Below are 17,675 nucleotides of genomic sequence, written 5' to 3' on the forward strand. Positions count from 1 at the left end.
TACTAGCTGTGTGACCTTGGGCAAGTCACTTAACCCCAATTGCCCTGCCTTCCCTCTCAAAAAAAAAAAAAGCAGAAGTACTTAAAGACCTTCAAATACTAAGTAAATGTGAACTCTTATTAAAAGGCAGCAAGGGTGTAGTGATTAGAGCACAAATTTAGTCAGGACACCTGAGACTGAGTTCCTAGTCTGTCACCTAACAGCTATAGGATAATGGGCAAATCACTTCCCTTTGTCTGCCTCTAACTGTGATAAACCTTAACTTCCTTCAGGATGCAGCTGAGATGGCACCTCCTAAGTTCAATGCTGTGGGTTCAAATTCCACCTCTATGTGAATTTGGGCAAATAACTCACTTTATCTCCATGGGCCTCAGTTTTTTACATAGAAAATGAGGGGCTTGAACTAGAGGGCTTCTGAAATATCATCTATTTCTAGTTCTATGATCCTGTGAAATTAATTCTATGATCTTCTATTCTTTCCTCATTGAATGGGAATAGTCATAATTGTACTACCTACTTGAAAGGATGGTTGTGAGGATCAAATAAGGCCTTGTCTAGAAAGTGTTTTATAAACCTTAAAGTGCTATGCAAATATAAGTTATTATAAAGATATTATATTATATTATGTATTTTATCTATTATATTATAAAGTTATTATAAAGCATTGTGGAAGAGTTCAAAGCATAATACCTGAGAGAGACCTCACTTGCTACGCCTTCCTTCTTTCCTTTTCAGATAGTGACCTGCCAGTAGGTGGCACATGTGAGACATGGCTCAAGGTGGTCTTTTGTGCAGGGAGTGGATTACAGGAGGTGTTGGGAAGGATGTCAGCTGACATGCCAAATCCGACTTGGATATGGCAGAATCTCCTCTCTCTTCATCTGCCTCATCCGTGGGGGCCCCTAAGTGCCTTGAGATCACAGTCAGAGATTGACCTTGATATTCGAAAGTCTCCCTGCCAGGGTTGGCCAATTGAGAGCAGAAACAACTAGTTAAAGAAACCAGACCTGTCTTCTTTATCATTTTCAGGCCTTGACTTCTGGAACAGAGTGCTTCTAAACAATTGAGTAATGCATATTTATTCAATGTCTAGAATGCTCAGGCACAACTGGAGAAGAATTTGCAGTTACAGTGAACATCAGCAAACCACCAAGAAAATCCACATTGGCCTTGGCACTTTGGGAAGGGGGTTGCCCCAGTCAATTCAACCACACAGTTTGTGCTGGGGCTCAGTGGAGCCCCATCAGTGGAGATCAGGAGGGATAGATAGTTATAGTCATGCTAGAAAAGGGGAACCTTATTTGGAAGCAGTCAGAATTATAGAAGTAAAGTTTCTAGGTTTTAGGGAGTGGGAGAGCACCATTGGGTTGAGTCTGGGAGCTCACTTCTTCCGAGGATGACTACCTTGAAGGTGGCCATATTGGTCATCTTCTCTGTCTCTGAGTGGCTGAGAAGGAAGAATAAAATCATCAACTTCTTTCTTACATCCTCTCATTCATTCACCAAGTATCTACTACTTACAAAGCACTGTCTAGAACTGAGGGAGGGATGGAACACAACTCTTGTGAGCCTCTCCCTCTCTGTGTGTATGTGGGGTGTCCCAAAAGTTTTACAGCATTTAAAAGCTTGTTAAAATGTATTAAAACTTAAAACTTCACTCAGACTTTTGGGGTGCCTCACATCACTCTAAATTTTCTTCCCTGGGCCTTGACCTAAGTTTCTCTTTATCTCAGCTTTCCTCCATCTGATTTTGCAGGGGGAAGGTAGTTGGAGGTGGAGAGAGGGAGGGCATGCAAGTTCCTGGTATGTCCTAAGCATTTCCTGCTCTGAGCTGAATCTTCTGAGTCACTTGTTTCAAAATTTAAAGGCTTTGTTCCCAGCTAGTCCTACCAGAGGCTCTATCATCTCCCATTACTCACCTGGTAAAGCTGGTCATTAGTCAGCAGAGTCTGTTTGTCGGAAGCTACACAAAGGAAAACAGAGGGACAGTCAGTGGGAGTCAGACTCCAGGAAAGGCAAGCCAGCCCAGGGACATTCCCTCTTCTTCTTGTCCTACATAGACAAAAATCACTCCTAGCCAGGTCCACCCAGATCAAGGCATCAAACAATTTTTCTGTGAGTACTTCCAGGTACTCAAGAAACTTATGAGACTGAAAGGAATGGGTTGGTTCTACCCTGTCTACCAGGACTCTGTCCCTTACCTCTTCATTTTTTTTTTTTTGCTTTTTGGAGGGCAATTGGGGTTAAGTGATTTGGCCAAGGTCACATGGCTAGTTTTTGTGTGTGTTGTATTTGAGGCCGGATTTGAACTCAGGTTCTCCTGACTCCAGGGCCAGTGTTCTATTCACTGTGCCACCTAGCCGCCCCTGTTCCTTACCTCTTGACTGCCATACTCCATCCTGCCCTGCAATGAAGTAGATGCCAACAGCAAGGAAGAAAACAGTGATGATTTCAGCTAAGATGAAACCTGATAGAGTGGCTCCATCCAGTTTGATACAGTTTTGGCACACTGTGATGAAGGAAAAGGAAAAATACCTCTAAAAGATATTGGCAAATATTCTCCTTAGTAACTTCTGTTTCCTCATAGACAGAAGTGTCCTGTCTAAGATAGCACCACAGGGTTGTCCCACGGTAGAGTATTAGGAACTACTTGAAAAAAATCAATGGACAATGCACATATTACCTCTTAATGTTCCCCTGACACATACTGAATGCCACTTTTAAGATCTCTGTGGAAAAGCAGAATGTCTAGATCCTTTGCCCTTGGCCAACAGCCTCCTAGCCTGTATTCCCATAAAATCTCCCTCTATCCCTTAGCTTATAGAAACATCTGAGCTGTCCCATCCCGAGGTAGGACCAGAGCATAATAGGATTAGGTAGTCTCCTTTAAGGGAATTAGGGGGCTGCTGCCTGCACCAGAGTGCTACCTATTGGGCTTTATCACCCAGCTCTATTCAGCCTCTAGCTCTCTAGCCCAGCACAACCTTCTCCCTTATTTTTACAAAAAGAAAAAGTAGGAAGAAGATTACATACTTCTGAAATACACATGAAGTGGGAGAGACTGCTCCTCGGGTTTTGTTCCATTTGTTGAGTTTCTGCACCAATATACATTTTGGGGGTCCTTGAAGATACTTCCCAGGTTCAGTGTTTTCTTAGTTTCCTCTAGGACTGTTTTCCCTGCAACCCACTGGACACTTCTCTCCTCTTTAAAGTTGCAGGTTAGTAGTACAGTCCCATCTTGTCGATTATCATCCAAATATACTGGCTTTTTTCCTGGATTATGAAAAGTCACATGCTTATGACTGATTTCACCTCTAAAACATGTTCTGTTCCTAAAGGATGTGATAATCATTTTCAAGAAAAGATGGCTGGAAAATGCTAGAGTCCCATTTTTTAGGCACGTGGGACACAATTTTTTCTTCCATTTCTCCTTTTCTCTTGCCTCCTCCCCACCTCCTATTTGCCCACATAACATAAAGGACAGGTGAATTCACAGAGCCTTAGCCTAATTGTTGGAAACTGAGGGGTCTAGGATGAGCAAGTTTCCTCATTCATTTTATTATCATTTCCTAGGTCACAGACATGAAGATGGAAGGGACCTCAGGGGCAATCTAGTTCAACTGCCTCATTTTTTAGATGAGGAAACTAAGGTCCAGGGGGGTTAAGGGACTAGTCCAAAGTCACATAGGTAGTAACTATGAGAGATAGGATTTGAACTCAGCTCTTCTGACTCCTGAACCAGCATTCTTTCTATTGTCTGAACTTGCCTACAGTGTGTGGGGACATAAAGAAGACATTCTTCCTACCTTGATCTTCCTGGGCCACAGTACCTGCAGAGAGAAAGAAATAGAAAGAAAGTGGGGTTAAGATCATCTGGGGAAGGCCTGGATGAAATATAAATAAGATATGTGTCTGATAGCCCTGAGGAGGCCCAAATCTTAAACCGGGGCAATAGGTGGCATAGAGCCTGACAAGTTGGCTTCAGGAGTATTTATATAGTCTAAATCTTCAGCCCTTGAAACCCTGATTGGAGGGGTCAGATGTGTATATATCTGCCAAAGGAACGAGATGCTTTTCAGAATTCATTTAAGTTCCATCCAACACTTATTAAGCTCCTACTGTGCTAAGTCCTGGGGAAGATACAGAGTTCAGATGACAGCCCTCTTCTCAGAGAACTTTTAGTCTTTTAGTTTTTAGAGAGGAACAGGACATATGTACAAATAAATAGAAAATGAAATAATACACGATAAATGCATAGGTAAGGCACAATGTGTCACACGAGCATATGCTCATATGGCTCCTCAGAAATCTGTTTCAAGTGGAAATCCTAGGTATCCTGTTGGAGCTTGCCACCCAATAATCTCTAGGTTTACATTATTATCTGTATGGTGTAGACATGTCCCAGACATAGAGTACAGACTCAGCACTAGACACTTCTGGAATCAGGATCACCTTCTAAGAAAGAGAAAATTCTAGCTCTGGCTTTTGGCTCCCAGCCTAGTTCAAGATGGTGTGATCCATAGATGGAAAAGAGGAAAACAGAACCCTTAACCATGCCATTTCTTCTTTCCTGGACATTGCAAGGAAGAGCCAAGATCCCTTTCCTTTTACTCAGACTCAGAAGGTTAAAAGCTAAAATGGCTTGTTGACTTTTCTCTCAGCTCTGCATCAGAGGTTTCTGGGTCTAGATACCCAGTGCCCAATGTATTTCTGCCCACTGGGCAAGGCAGATATAGAAAGTGTAGGCTGTTAGAGCTAGACGTTTTTATATAACAGGATCAATTATTCTAATGCCTTCCAGTCCAAGGCATTGAAGAAATATTGATTAAATGCCTACTATGTGCCAGGTCCTGGCTCTGTTGGGGATTACAAGGATATAACAAAAAATAGTTCCTGGTCTCAAGGAGCTTCCATTCTACTAGAGGGGAGGAAGAGGATTGGTTGGATAAAATATGCAATGATTATACATGGTTATTTGAAGAGGAAGCAAATATCAGGAAAGGCTTCCTATAAAAGGATGTCCATGAGCTGAGTTTTGGAGGAAACTAGAGTTCCCTAGAGGTAGGGCAGGAAAGGTAGTACATTCCAGGCAAGGAAGATGGCCTCTGCAGAGGCACAGAGGTGGCCACTGGAACAGCAAGGGAGAACAATGTGGGCTTCTTTGACTGTAGCATAGAGTATATGGAGAAGAATCATGTGAAATAAGGTTGGAAAGGTAGACCAGACGAGAGCCAAATCGTGGAGCTGAGGATTTTGTATTTCATCTTAGAGACAAGAGAGGAGGGGGAGTGATGTTGCTAGCCTTTTTCATCAGCTAAATGATTCAGATAATTGTGTGAAGGACAGATTTGAGAGAGGGGAGACAGAAAGGCTGGGAGGACAGTTTGGAGTTTGTTACCAGCATCCTGAGGCTAGGAAAGATGACGATCCCTCAGTTAGCTGGTAGTGCAGACTGACTAGTGCCCTGACTCTATTAAACCATGCTCAGGTTCAATCTCAACCCTAGTCTTGGGTTCAGGACCTCTTCTTTGCTTCCTTTTGGGTCCCTGGCCCCACAGTTTTTGGTGTAAGTTTCAAGCCCAAGATGGAGGCCACAGAGTTCTCTTTCTGGTGCATCTGAGAACTCTGGCTTTGCCAGGCTAGGATAGTGCCAGGACTGCACAAGCCTCATGAAGGTCTACTTGAAGGTCCTTCAGGTCCTGTCCTCCATAACCCCTGCCTTCACTGATGGCCCCTCCCCATGTCCACCTGGCATCACATCAGGAAAGCCAAGCCCCACTACTACCCTTCCATGGGGCTAAAGTGTGATGAGGATCCAGATGTGCCCCACCCTCAGCAGTGGCCTCTCCTCCTTTTTGCACCCATTTAAAAGTCCTTACCTTGGAGGAGAATGACAGTAAAGATCAGGTTAGCCGGATGCCAGTCCCACTTCATGCTCTGCTTTGGTCCTTAGCCTGTGATAGCAGCTGGGATGCCCTGCTGAGTTGTATCTAGTCTGGCCTCACCTTTCTCTTGCTGGGCCTTGTGGTGGTGTAGGGGCTAAGAGTACTGAACCACAGCCTCCTGTGTGAGTAAAAGGGGCTATAGGCAGGGGCAAGAAAGGAAGGCAGTAGGGGAAAGTTATTCTTACTTTGTTCTCTGAGGCAGAGACTAGGGTTGGATGAAATGGAAGGAGTGTGGGGCGGGGCCAGAGTAGGAGGGAGGAGAGAATATGGACTCTCATCTCAGAGCTCAGTTTTTGTGGGGAAGAGATAGGGTAAAGAGAAAGGCCCTGGCATGATTGGGGTTGGGGGTGCCCTGGATGTCTCCAGGAGTGTCTTTGGCCTCCATCCTTAGGGAGATGAGCAATTTCACAACAGTTTGTCATACTTGTTAAAATGGGAGACTAGAATCAAGGGCCCTGGTTTAGAATCAGACACTCATTAGCAAGGTGATTTAGGCAAGCCACTAAACTTTTCAGTTTCCTCATTTGTCCAATGAGAATAATAATAATAATAATAACTTGTTTTACTTACCTTATAGGAAAGCACTTTGCAAACTTTAAGATGCCATACAAATTTGTTTTAAAAAATGATTCTCATTAGACTTCCAACTCCACAGCTCCTGTATTCCTCCCTTTCTCACCATCCATAGAGCCATTATCCTGCTTCAGGTTCCAATTACTTCTCTCCTGGGCTATTGCAATAGCTTCCTTTTTAGTCTTCCTGCCTCAGGACTCTCCCTCACTTCAACCTAACCTCCAACCTGCCAAAATGATTGTCCTAAAGCCCAGGTCTGACTCTGTCATCCTACTACTTAATAAATTCTAGTGACTCTCTGTTACCTTGGGGCAGCACAGTGGATACAGTGCCAGGTCTGGAGTCAGGAAGAACTGAGCTCAAATCTAACTTCAGACACTTACTAGCTGCGTGACCCTGGGCAAGTCACTTAACCCTGTTTGCCTCAGTTTCCTCATTTGTAAAATGAACTGGAGAAGGAAATGGCAAACTACTCCAGTATCTTTGCCAAGAAAACCTCAAATGGCATCCTAAAGAATCAGACACGACTGAAATGACTGTTACCTCCAGGTACAAATGTAAAATCTTTTTTACAGTTTAAAGTTCTTCATAACTCGTATCTACCTACCTTTCCAGTATTCTTATACATTACTCCCTTCCATGATCTCTACCTGCTATAATATCCTCTTTGCTTTCCTCCTATACAATACTCCTAGACATTTTTACTGACCATCACATTGCCTGGCCTCCCTGGCTTCCTTCAAGTCCAAATGAAAATAATAGCCTTTCCCCATCTCCCTTAATTCTAGTTTCTTCCCTCTGTTAATTATCTCAAATTTTTTTCCTCTATATAGTTTGTTTTTACATAGTTGTTTTCATGTTGTTTCCCCCCATTAGATTGGGAGCTCCTTGAATGTAGGGATTTTGTCTTTAGACTTTCTTTCTATTGCCAGCCCTTACTGTTGTATCCAGTACATGTTAGGCACTTAATAAATGTTTACTGAACAACTAATGCTAATAATAATTATGCAATTTTCATTTCTTTCTATTGCTTCATGTAAGAGAATACCTTGGTCTCATAGTCTTTACAATTCCACCGCTCTCCCCTTGCTTTGGACGCACCACACTCCTCTTAGAGAGTTCTAGTGTATTTCTTTACCCTCTGTTTCCTCCCTTTACCCAGCATTTGAAGCCTTCCTGCTGCCTTCCTGTCCCCCGCCTCCCCCAACTCCCTCCCCTATCACTCTGGTGATCTCTCATCACTCACAGTTCAGAGAATTGATTGTGAACTTGCCGGGTGCTGCCCAGCACCTCTTACCTTTTCTGGAAGTCCTGAGGAGTCCAGGAAGAGAGTAGGTGGGCCTCCATAGAGGCGACTGGTTCCATGGCTGTCCAGGAACTCCACAGATGGAGTATGAAGTGGCACTTATGTCTGGCTGGCCTGATCCTGACCATCATTCTTCTCTTGGGTAAGGTTTCCAGGATGGGTGGGAAATGGAGGAGAGGGAACTCGAGGGAGAGGCCACTTGTTAGGGTGAAGCATTTCTGGGTCCTTGACCTCACAAAGGGGTACTTCAGAGCCTCAGTTTTTCTGGAGTCCTCCTAGGACTGGGAGAGGGAGACAGCAGTAAGGGCAGGGCCTGAGTAATATTAATGCCTCACTTCCCTCCCTTTCCCTCGTAGGGTCTTTGTCTCAGTCCGGTCAAAGCCAGAGAATTCAGATATGCAAAAGTGTCAGACTCACACCTAGTAGATAAGTCACCCCCAAACTCCCTAGTGTAGCCCAAACTGGGCTAAAACATAACAAAGGAAACAAAAATACAACATAGCTAATATTTCTTTTTGGTTTTCTTAGCCAATATGTGACTTCATGGATCTGTTTTTATTTGAGCTTTATACCACCACATCAGAGGATTCTATTGTCCCCATCTTGGGCTTAATAATAATAGTTCATATTTTAAATACTGCTCTAAGGTTGACAAAGCACATTGTCTCATTTGGCCCTCACAACAACCCTGTGAAGAAGGTGGCAAAAGTATAATTATTACCCCTATTTTACAGATGAGAAACTGCATTTCAGAGAGAATAAAATTACTTTGCTCAAGCTCACCTGGCTAATTAAGTGGAAGAACTAGAATTTGAACCCACGTCTCCTCACTCTAAGACTTCTTAGGGGTCTTCCACTCCAGCACAGGGAGCAGACTGTCTCTGAGCCACTGCTCTCCTGCCAGTGAGACTGAGTTACGTGGGGCCTTTATGCCAGCTTGCTGTAAAGACAATACTCTTAGGCTCCGCCATTAGCTTGCTGTGTGTCCCTGGGTAAGCTGCTCTGTCTTGCTAAGCTTTAGATTCTTCATCTGGAAAATGAAGAGGCTGGACTAGAACTGGTGCTTGTGGATTTAAAAAAAATAGGTTGATAACTATATTTGATGTAACTGGTTTCCTTTGTGATAGTGTATTTTGTACATTTAAAACGTTATTCTGAGGAGGCCATAGGCTTCATCAGACTTCCCCAGGAGTTCAGGACACAAAAAAGAGCCCTTGGAATATATTATCTCTGAGGTCCCTTCCAGTCCTAAGATTCTACAGTTATATACAATTATATTGGCTAATGTTGAATCTCTAGCTTGGATTAACATGGCGCTCGGGATGAGGAATTGAGAGAGAAGGCAATTCATTCATTCATCCTTTTGGCTTCCTGAGCCTGGGCAAGATGGAGAACACTTCTGGTCCTCCTCATGGTGCTCAGAAGCACAAAGACAGGATGGTCAGAGCTTCCCTCTCCCTCTTCTCTCTGTGACCTAGCTCCTAGCCAGATGTCTGCTGTTTTCCAGAAAGTGACTATGATTCAAGTTGTTTTAGTGTTGAATTTGTGTTATGTGTGTGAGTGCGTGTGTGGTGGTAGGGAGTCTTGTATTATCAAGTTAATCATTTAGAAGATTGGGACAAATAGAGAAGTGACTTACTACCCTGGGGTAGCTGAGGTTTCCATGTGAAGTAGTCATTTCTTCCATATCACAGAGGTTAGTGGTACAATGTGAAAATTTGTGTATAATTTTTTGACCCTCCCTGGGAACCAGAGAAGAAGTCTGAATTATTATAGTGTTAAAAGATAAAATATGTTGATATTATACCATACTACACACATATTTAAGCATCTTTCTCTTTATACATCTTTCATCTTTTCTCTATCTTTCTCTTTCTCTTTTATGCATTCCTGAGTTTCTTAATTTTTTTTCTGTGTCATTTGCTGGCCTTTACATGTTATCTGTAGTTTCTTCAAAACTCTCAAAAAATTCCCATTTAATTTCTGTGATATATAAAAACCGTGATGGAGAAAATTACAATGTGGAAGAGGTAACTGTAGTTCTCTGAGGAGCCAGGTATGCCTTAGAAATTCGAAAAAGAAGACCTTTGCATCTTTGGCATCTTGAAACCAAGACTTGAAGAATTCAAGAAGCATACATAGCCTTTCATGTTACATAGATGATGTCCTAGCACTTCATCATTAGCTCCTGGAGCAAAAGGTCAGAAAATACCATACTATGACTTGAATCTAATAGTGATCAACATGAAATAAGAACAGAATGTTTACATCAGGTTCGAGGAGTTCAAAAGATATAGATTTCCCCAAAATCATAGATTCAGAGCTAGGAGGGATTGTAGGGGTCTTCCAGTCCACATGCAGATGAGGAGACAAAGCCTCACACTAAGTTGATTTAACTACAAGATTTACTGATAGCAGACAAACCACTAGTAGAATGTTCCCACATATAAAAAAGGATATAAAATACACGTTTTCCTTATCACCATCCCGTCCTTGCTTTGGTCTGGATATTAGAGTTCATTGCAATCAGCTCAGTCTAAGCAAAAGACTAGCTTTGGATAGTACACAGATGTTTGAGGGGGTTGGGGAAGCCTCTGCTAGAGGCAGCTAGGTGGTACAGGGGATAGAGCACTGGGCCTAGAGTCCAGAAGGCCTGAATTAAAATTCTGCTGCAGATACTTACTAGCTGTGTGACCCTGTGCATGTCACTTAACCTCAGTTGAGGAAATTGTAAAATGGGAATAATAATAGCACCAGCTTTGCAGGGTTGTTGTGAGGATCAAATAAGATAATATTTGTAAAATACTTAGCACAGTTCCTGGCACATAGTTGTTATTCAGTCATTTCAGTCGTGTCTGACTTTTCATGAACCCATCTGGGGTTTTCTTGGCAGAGATACTGGAATGATTTGACATTTCCTTCTCCAACTCATTTTACAGATGAGGAAACTGAGGCAAGCAGGGTTAAATGAATGTCCAGGGTTACACAGCTAGGAAGTTTCTGAAGCCACATTTGAATTCAGGAAAGTCAGTCTTCCTGACTCCAGACCCAGGGCTCTGTGCACTATGGCACCACCTAGCTGCTCTGGCACATAGTAGTAGGCATTTAATAAATGCTTGTTCCTTTCTGGACACTCCCCCCCCTTCCCAGGCCCTGCCAGTCTCTCTCTTGGATTTTACCTGAGGTAGACAAAAGTACCTGGATGTTCCAGTCTGGAATAAACAAATCCCAGCTGTCTTTGAATATTTGGATCATGCATAGTTCAGAGGGGTTAGTTTAATTCCTTTGGTGTCAGGGGATATCTTAGCCTCCTCTCTGTCTCTGTCTCCGTCTCTGTCTCTCTCCCCATCCTTTCTTCTCTCCCTCCCTCTTTCTGTCTCTCTGCTAACGTTACAAGGCTGTACCAAGTAGCAACTAACCAATCAATCAACACACATTTATCATCACCTTACTATCTATTGAACACTATACTAGACATTGGGGCTACAAAGACAAAAATTAAGCAGTACCTGACCTCAAGGAGCTTACATTCTTTTGGGGGGAAGTGACTTGCAAGGACATCATGGAGGAAGTGGCATTTGTGCTGAGCTTTGAAGGAAATTAAGGAATTCTAAGAGGTAGAATGACGAGGGAGGGTTTTCCAGGGATGGACAGCAACGTTTGCAAAGGCATGGAGTGAGGAATGAAATGTTGCATCTGAGGAATAGCAAGAAGAAACTAGAGCTTAAGAGAGGCTAGGGATAGCTATATAGATCTAGGAATCCTTTGCATGTCATGGTAATTGGACCCATGAGGACTGAAGAACTAACGAAAAAAGAATGTAGAGCAAAAAAAAAAAGAGGACCCTGGTTAAACCTTGTCATTGTAGATAGCTCCTTTGAATTCACAATTATATTAGTTAAGCTTAAAACTAACAAAATCACCTTGAGAGATATTTTCTGAAGGGGTGGCTGATACTAAGATGTCTCCTTCATCTTATCATAGACACTAGAGTGTCTCTTGAAATCACCTCAGGAAGATACCAATCTAAAATGTAATTGAAGTCACACGAATGTCAGATATCACTGTGAAGTAAAATGAGCTTTGTTTCTAATTAATTGTAACATGCTCCAGGTAATATCTTAGCAGAAAGGTGGTGGTCTGCATTGAGGCTGGGAAAAGGAGAGCAGGCCAAAAGAGAAGGATACCCTTGATGACTAGTATTGGTTTCTTAGACATAACTGTCTCCCACTGGAAAAATGTTTGAACTGATATTCTAATTTATAACTCATTTGGTGTGATATTTACTCTCCCAGAACCTCACTACCCCTGGATGTATTGGTGAAAATGGAATGACTGAAGTTCCATAGCTAAGATTTAGATATGTGTTGCCTACACCAGAGTCCTACGCTCACTCCCTGAGGCCCACTCTGAGTAGCCAATCCCTTTTTAACACCATCTTTTTTTTAGATTTATTTTTTTTGTTTTCAAAAGTTTATTATTTATTCATTTTTAAAACATTCTTTTCTTTTTAAATTTTGAGTTCCAAATTCACTCTCTCCCTTCCAGTCCTCCCTCATCCACTGAGAAGGCAAGCAAAGTCATATCAACAAATTATCTATGTGAAATCATGTAAAACAGTTCCATATTAGCCATATCACAAAAAAATAAAGAAAGCAAAAAAAAATTATACTTCAATTTGCACTCAGAGTTCATCAGTTCTCTCCATGGAGGTAGATAGAATTTTTTTGTCATGATTACTCTGGAATTGTCTCAGATGATTGTCTTAGAGTACCCAAGTATTTCATAATTGATCATCAATAAAATATTTATGTTACTGTGTTCAATGATCTCCCAATTCTTTTCACTTTACTTTGTATCAGTTCATATAGATCTTGCCATGTTTTTTCTGAAACCATCCCCTCTGCATTTCTTATAGTGGAATAGTACTCCATCACAATCATATGCCACAACTTGTTCGGCCATTCCTCAATTGGTGAGCATCCCCTCAATTTTAAGTTCTTGGCCACCACAAAAAGAGCAGCTGCAAATATTTTTGTACATATAGGTCCTTTTCTTTTTTATTTGATCTCTTTGGAAGTACAGACCTAGTAGTGGTATTGCTGAGTCAAAAGGTATGCACAGTTTTATAGCCCTTTGGGCATAGTTCCAAGTTATTCTCCATTATGGACCAGTGTACAACTATGCCAACAGTTTATTAATGTACCTGTTTTTCCTCATCCCTCCCCAGAATTTGCTGTTTCTGATAAATATGAGGTGGTTGTTTTAATTTGTATTTCTCCAATCAATAGTGATTTAAGGCATTTTAAAAATGTGACTAAAATAGTTTTCATTTCTTTCACAAATAGTCTATTTATATACTTTGAACATTTATTAATTAGGGAATGGCTCTTATTTTTATATATTTGACTCAATTCCTTATATATTTGAGAAGTGAGGCCTTTAATAGAGGAATTTGCTGTAAAAAATTTGATCTTACTTGTCTATGTTACATTTTAAAAAATTGTAGTTTCCCTGATTATCTCTTTTAATTAGGTTTTTTGGTATGAAATCATGATTGTTAACCTTGCCTTTTTTATTTTAACTGAAGCATAATCTGCTCTGGCCCTTTATTTTAACTCTGTGGATGTCAGAATCCAGTGTGTCTTTTATAAAGAACATGTTGTTGGATTCTGGTGTCTAATCTATTCTGTACCTGTTTCTGTTTTACATGTGAGCTCCTCCCATTTCCCATTCATAGTTATGATTACTGTGTATTTACCTTCATCTTGTCTTCCATTTATCCTTCTCTTCCTCTTTTTATCCTGTCCCTCCTTAAAAGTCTGTTTTGTGTCTAACCACTACTTCCCTTATTCTGCCCTCCCTTTAATCTTCCCTTTCCCCATATCTATTATTATCTTCTCCTCTTATATCTATCTCTATTGAATAAAAGATTTTTTATACCCAACTGAGTGTGTATATATATTCTTCCCTCTTTGAACCAATTTTGATGAGAGTGAGCTTCAAGTGTTGCCCACCACCCAGCTCCCCATTTCCCCTTCCATTATAAAAGCTCTTTTGATGTGAGAAAAATTTCCCCATTCTACCTCTCACACTTTCATTTTTTTTTGAGATTACCCCAACATAATTGACTCACATTCATGCCCTCTGTTTATGTAGACTCTTTCTAACTGCCCTAATAATGATAAAGTTCTTAGGAGTTATATGTATCTTCTTTTTATGATTACTCTTTCTTATTCACCATTTTATGCTTCTCTTGAGTCTTGTGTTTGAATGTCAAACTTTCTATTCAGCTCTGTTTTTTTTCATCAGGAATGCTTGAAAGTCCTCTATTTCCCTAAAAAAAAAATTTTATATCCTGAAAGTTAATGCTCAGTTTTTCTGACTGTTATTCTTGATTTTAGTCTTAGCTCCTTTGCCTTCCTGAATATCATATTCCAATCTCTGCTCTCCTTTAATGTGGATATTGTCAAATCTTGTGTGATCCTGACTGTGGCTCCACAGTATTTAAGTGATTTCCTTCTGGCTGCTTAAAAATATTTTCTGCTTGACCTGGGAGTTCTGGAATATGGCTATGATATTCCTGGGAATTAGGATTTCTTTTAGAGATTGATAGATTCTTTCAATTTCTATTTTATTCTCTATGTCTAGGATATTAGGGCAGTTTCCCCTGATAATTTCTTGAACTATAATGTCTAAGCTTTTTCTTTGATAATGGCTTTCAGGAAGTCCAATAATTCTTAAATTATCTCTCCTTAATTTATTTCCTGGTCAGTTGTTTTTTTCCAATGAGATATTTCATATTTTCTTCTATTTTTTAGTTATTTGGATTTTGTTTTATTGTTTCTTGATGTCTCATGAAGCCATTAGCTACCACTCCAATTCTAATTTCTTTTTTGCCTTTTTTTTTTGGAGGGGCAATTGGGGTTAAGTGACTTGCCCAAGGTCACACAGCTAGTTTTTTTTGTGTTAAGTGTCTGTGATAGTAATGGAATATAAAGATTCCCTTGTATTGGCTTGGTTTTCAAAGGGGAATCTTTATATTCCATTAGTATCACAGTGTCTGAGGCTGGATTTGAACCCAGGTCCTCCTGACTCCAGGGCCAGTGCTCTATTCCAATTCTAATTTTTAAGGAGCTATTTTCTTTATTGAATTTTTGTACCTCTTTTTCCATTTTGTCAATTCTGCTTTTAAGGAGTTCTTTTCTTTGGTGAATTTTTGTGCTTTTTTTTTTTTTACCATTAGGCCAATTCTGTTTTTTTTTTTATGTGTTATTTTCCTTAGCATTTTTTATACCTCTTTTATTAAACTGTTAATTTTGTTTTCATAATTTTCTTGTATCATTCTCATTTCTTTTCCCAACTCTTCTTTCATCACTCTTATTTCTTCTTTTAACTCTTCTAGGAATTCTTGTTGGGCTTGGGTCCAATTAGCATTTTACTTTGAGGCTTTGGTTGTAGCTGTTTCCATATTGTTGTCTCCTGAATTTATGTCTTGGTCTTCCCTGACACTGTAGTAGCTTTTTATGGTCAAGTTTGTTGTTTGTTTGTTCATTTTTACAGCCTCTTTCTTGACTTTGAACTTTATATTAAAGCTGTATTCTTCTCACCTAGGGGTGGGGAAGCACTGTCCCAAACGTCAGGATTTTTCATGCTGTTGTTTTCAGAGCTAGTTCTGAGGGTCTCCAAGTTTTTGGTACTTCCAAGTTGCTGTGGTCCAGGGAGAGGTGGGTCATGGCTTGCCTGGTCTGCACTATTGTTTTTAATCAAAAAGAGGCTCTGGTCCCCTGCAGATGCAAGCAGTAATACTCCTATTGGACCTGAAATTGTGATCAAGTCCCCTGTTCTCCTGTAACAAACACTAGTGCTCTTCTCTGCCTTGGTACTGTGATCAGAGCTACTCTTTCCTTGTGACTGATCACAAGCGCTCTTTCCCACCTGGAACTGGGACCCAGAACTTCTTTTAGGTAATAGAGTTACCAATCAGGGCCAGATAAAGGCACTGTAAAAGGCCCTGTAATCTCTTTTTAAGATGCTGCCGCCGCCACTGTAGTAGACACCTCCAAACCCCGTTGCTGGAGTTGCCTCCATGTGCTTTGGCCTGGATCCTACCCCCCTGTGTCACAAACCTCTCTTGCCAACCTCCTAAGTTATCTTAGGCTGGAAAAATGTCTCTCTCTCTGAATCTTTATCTCCTTCCCTTTCTGCCTCCTGCCACTGGAAATCTAGGGCCCAACTCATGGAAAGTCAATTCAATTCAATTCAACAAGCATTTATCAAGCACAGATAAGGGTTAAATTAAGCTGCTGTCAGAGGGGCATGACCCCTTTCCTTGAGGAATTTATTTATTTGGTTTTTTGGAGGGGGGAAGGCATGGTAATTGGGGTTAAGTGACTTGCCCAAGGTCACATGGCTAGTGTTAAGTGTCTGAGTCTGGAGGAATTTATTTTTAAAATGAATTTTTTTTGTTGATATCTTTTTGTTTTTACATCACCAATATTGCCTCCTTTATATCTTTCAAGGGATCCATCCTGTATAACAAAGTTTGCTTTTTTTTAAGAGAAGTGAAAAAAAAACTAGCAAAACAAATCAGCACTTTGAAAAAAAATTTATGTTATAAGCAAAGTTCCACATGTGTGGACTCCCACTCCTACTCAGGATCAAGGGAGGTGTCTTCCTTGAGGAGTACATAATTGTGTGTGTGTGTATGTGTGTATCAGGGAAGGGTTAGATTTATTTTTCTTTTTACTTTCATTTATATAGGGATTTTTGCTTAATAACATATAACAAACTTCTAAGGGGATATGGAGGGGAAGGAAAGAACAAAATTGTTGAACCAAATGGAAAAGCCACCTCAGGAATGTCAGAGCACTTTTTTGTTTTGAATAGATTGTGCCCAGTTGAATCTGTGTACTTTCTTTCCACAGGCTCTGTGGTCCAGGCAGATGATGTAGGTAAGTTATTTGGATTCTCCAGCTCTGGGAAGACAAAATATTACTGGATTTTAGAGAATTAGAGCCTGTGAACAGTGGGAGTTGAGTGGTTTGGAGGTGAGGGGTTGTTTACCCCAAACCCTTAAGGTCTCTGCAAAACATAGCATGCCTTGGTCTCACCCTGACCAAGAGAGATCCTTTGTTCAATGTTTTCATCTTTTTTTTGGGGGGGGGGGCGATGTTTGGAGACAAATGAGAGAGGGAAAAGGAGTATGCATGCTTTATGGAGCTAGTAAATATAAATCATCCTGTAAAACAGGGGCATCCTGGTTGGGGAGGTGGTATAATTGGAGAAACATCTTTATCAGGGGTCTGCCTGCCTCAGTCTTAAAGTCCTTCTACTTTAAATCTGTTCTTGCTTTCTCCTGGAAATCTTCCCAGATCAAGCTAATCCAACTGGGAACGTTTATCCTGAAGAAGAGAAGATTTAGGGAGGCCATAAGAGCTGCCTTTAAGTATTTGAAGGGCTGTCATGGGGAAGAAGAATATGACTGAATGTTTAACCCCTGAGGGTAGAAGGAAGAGCAGTGGGTAGCAATTACAAAGAAGTAAATTTTGACTCTATTTTTATCCCAGAGGTATTGGGCTTTCCCTAACTGGGCGTCTTCAGGCAAAGACTGGGGGACTCCCTGATACTGTGAGCTCACCTCACCAGTGCACATTTATTAAGTTTGTATTATGTCTTTGTTTTTATTCTGCTTTTTGAGTGATTGAAAGTCCATTCTGTCTGCCTAAGACCTGTCTGTCTCATTAGATTCCTTCCTTCCTTCCTTCCTTCCTTCCTTCCTTCCTTCCTTCCTTCCTTCCTTCCTTCCTTCCTTCCTTCCTTCCTTCCTCCCTCCCTCCCTCCCTCCCTCC

General features: G+C 41.0%; 3 protein-coding genes across 5 annotated transcripts in view; 1 reads left to right on the forward strand and 2 right to left on the reverse strand.

The window, feature by feature from the left end:
- Positions 1–17,675, reverse strand: part of ATP5MG (ATP synthase membrane subunit g) — an 84,497-nt gene that overhangs the window by 50,290 nt on the left and 16,532 nt on the right. The gene's annotated exons all lie outside the window — the stretch shown is intronic.
- CD3G (CD3 gamma subunit of T-cell receptor complex) lies at positions 1,064–6,134 on the reverse strand. The gene is made up of 6 exons (XM_069066591.1): positions 5,880–6,134; positions 3,807–3,830; positions 3,034–3,273; positions 2,378–2,509; positions 1,920–1,963; positions 1,064–1,447 (listed from the first exon to the last, which is right to left on the reverse strand). Exons 1-6 carry the CDS (start codon positions 5,932–5,934, stop codon positions 1,382–1,384), a joined length of 561 nt encoding a protein of 186 aa, XP_068922692.1. The 5' UTR covers positions 5,935–6,134; the 3' UTR covers positions 1,064–1,381.
- CD3D (CD3 delta subunit of T-cell receptor complex) overlaps positions 7,759–17,675 on the forward strand; it is a 20,082-nt gene continuing 10,165 nt past the window's right edge. For all 3 annotated transcript variants that reach the window (XM_069066671.1, XM_069066673.1, XM_069066672.1), the window contains exons 1-2: positions 7,759–7,966; positions 16,752–16,778. In XM_069066671.1, the coding sequence (XP_068922772.1) occupies positions 7,882–7,966; positions 16,752–16,778 (112 nt within the window). In that variant the 5' untranslated portion in view covers positions 7,759–7,881. The remainder of the gene's footprint in view (positions 7,967–16,751; positions 16,779–17,675) is intronic.

The sequence above is a fragment of the Petaurus breviceps genome, unplaced genomic scaffold (genome assembly GCF_028583685.1).
Source record: "Petaurus breviceps papuanus isolate PSGF00001 unplaced genomic scaffold, PetGlider_PUasm1.0 90723, whole genome shotgun sequence".
NCBI classification, from domain to species: domain Eukaryota; kingdom Metazoa; phylum Chordata; class Mammalia; order Diprotodontia; family Petauridae; genus Petaurus; species Petaurus breviceps.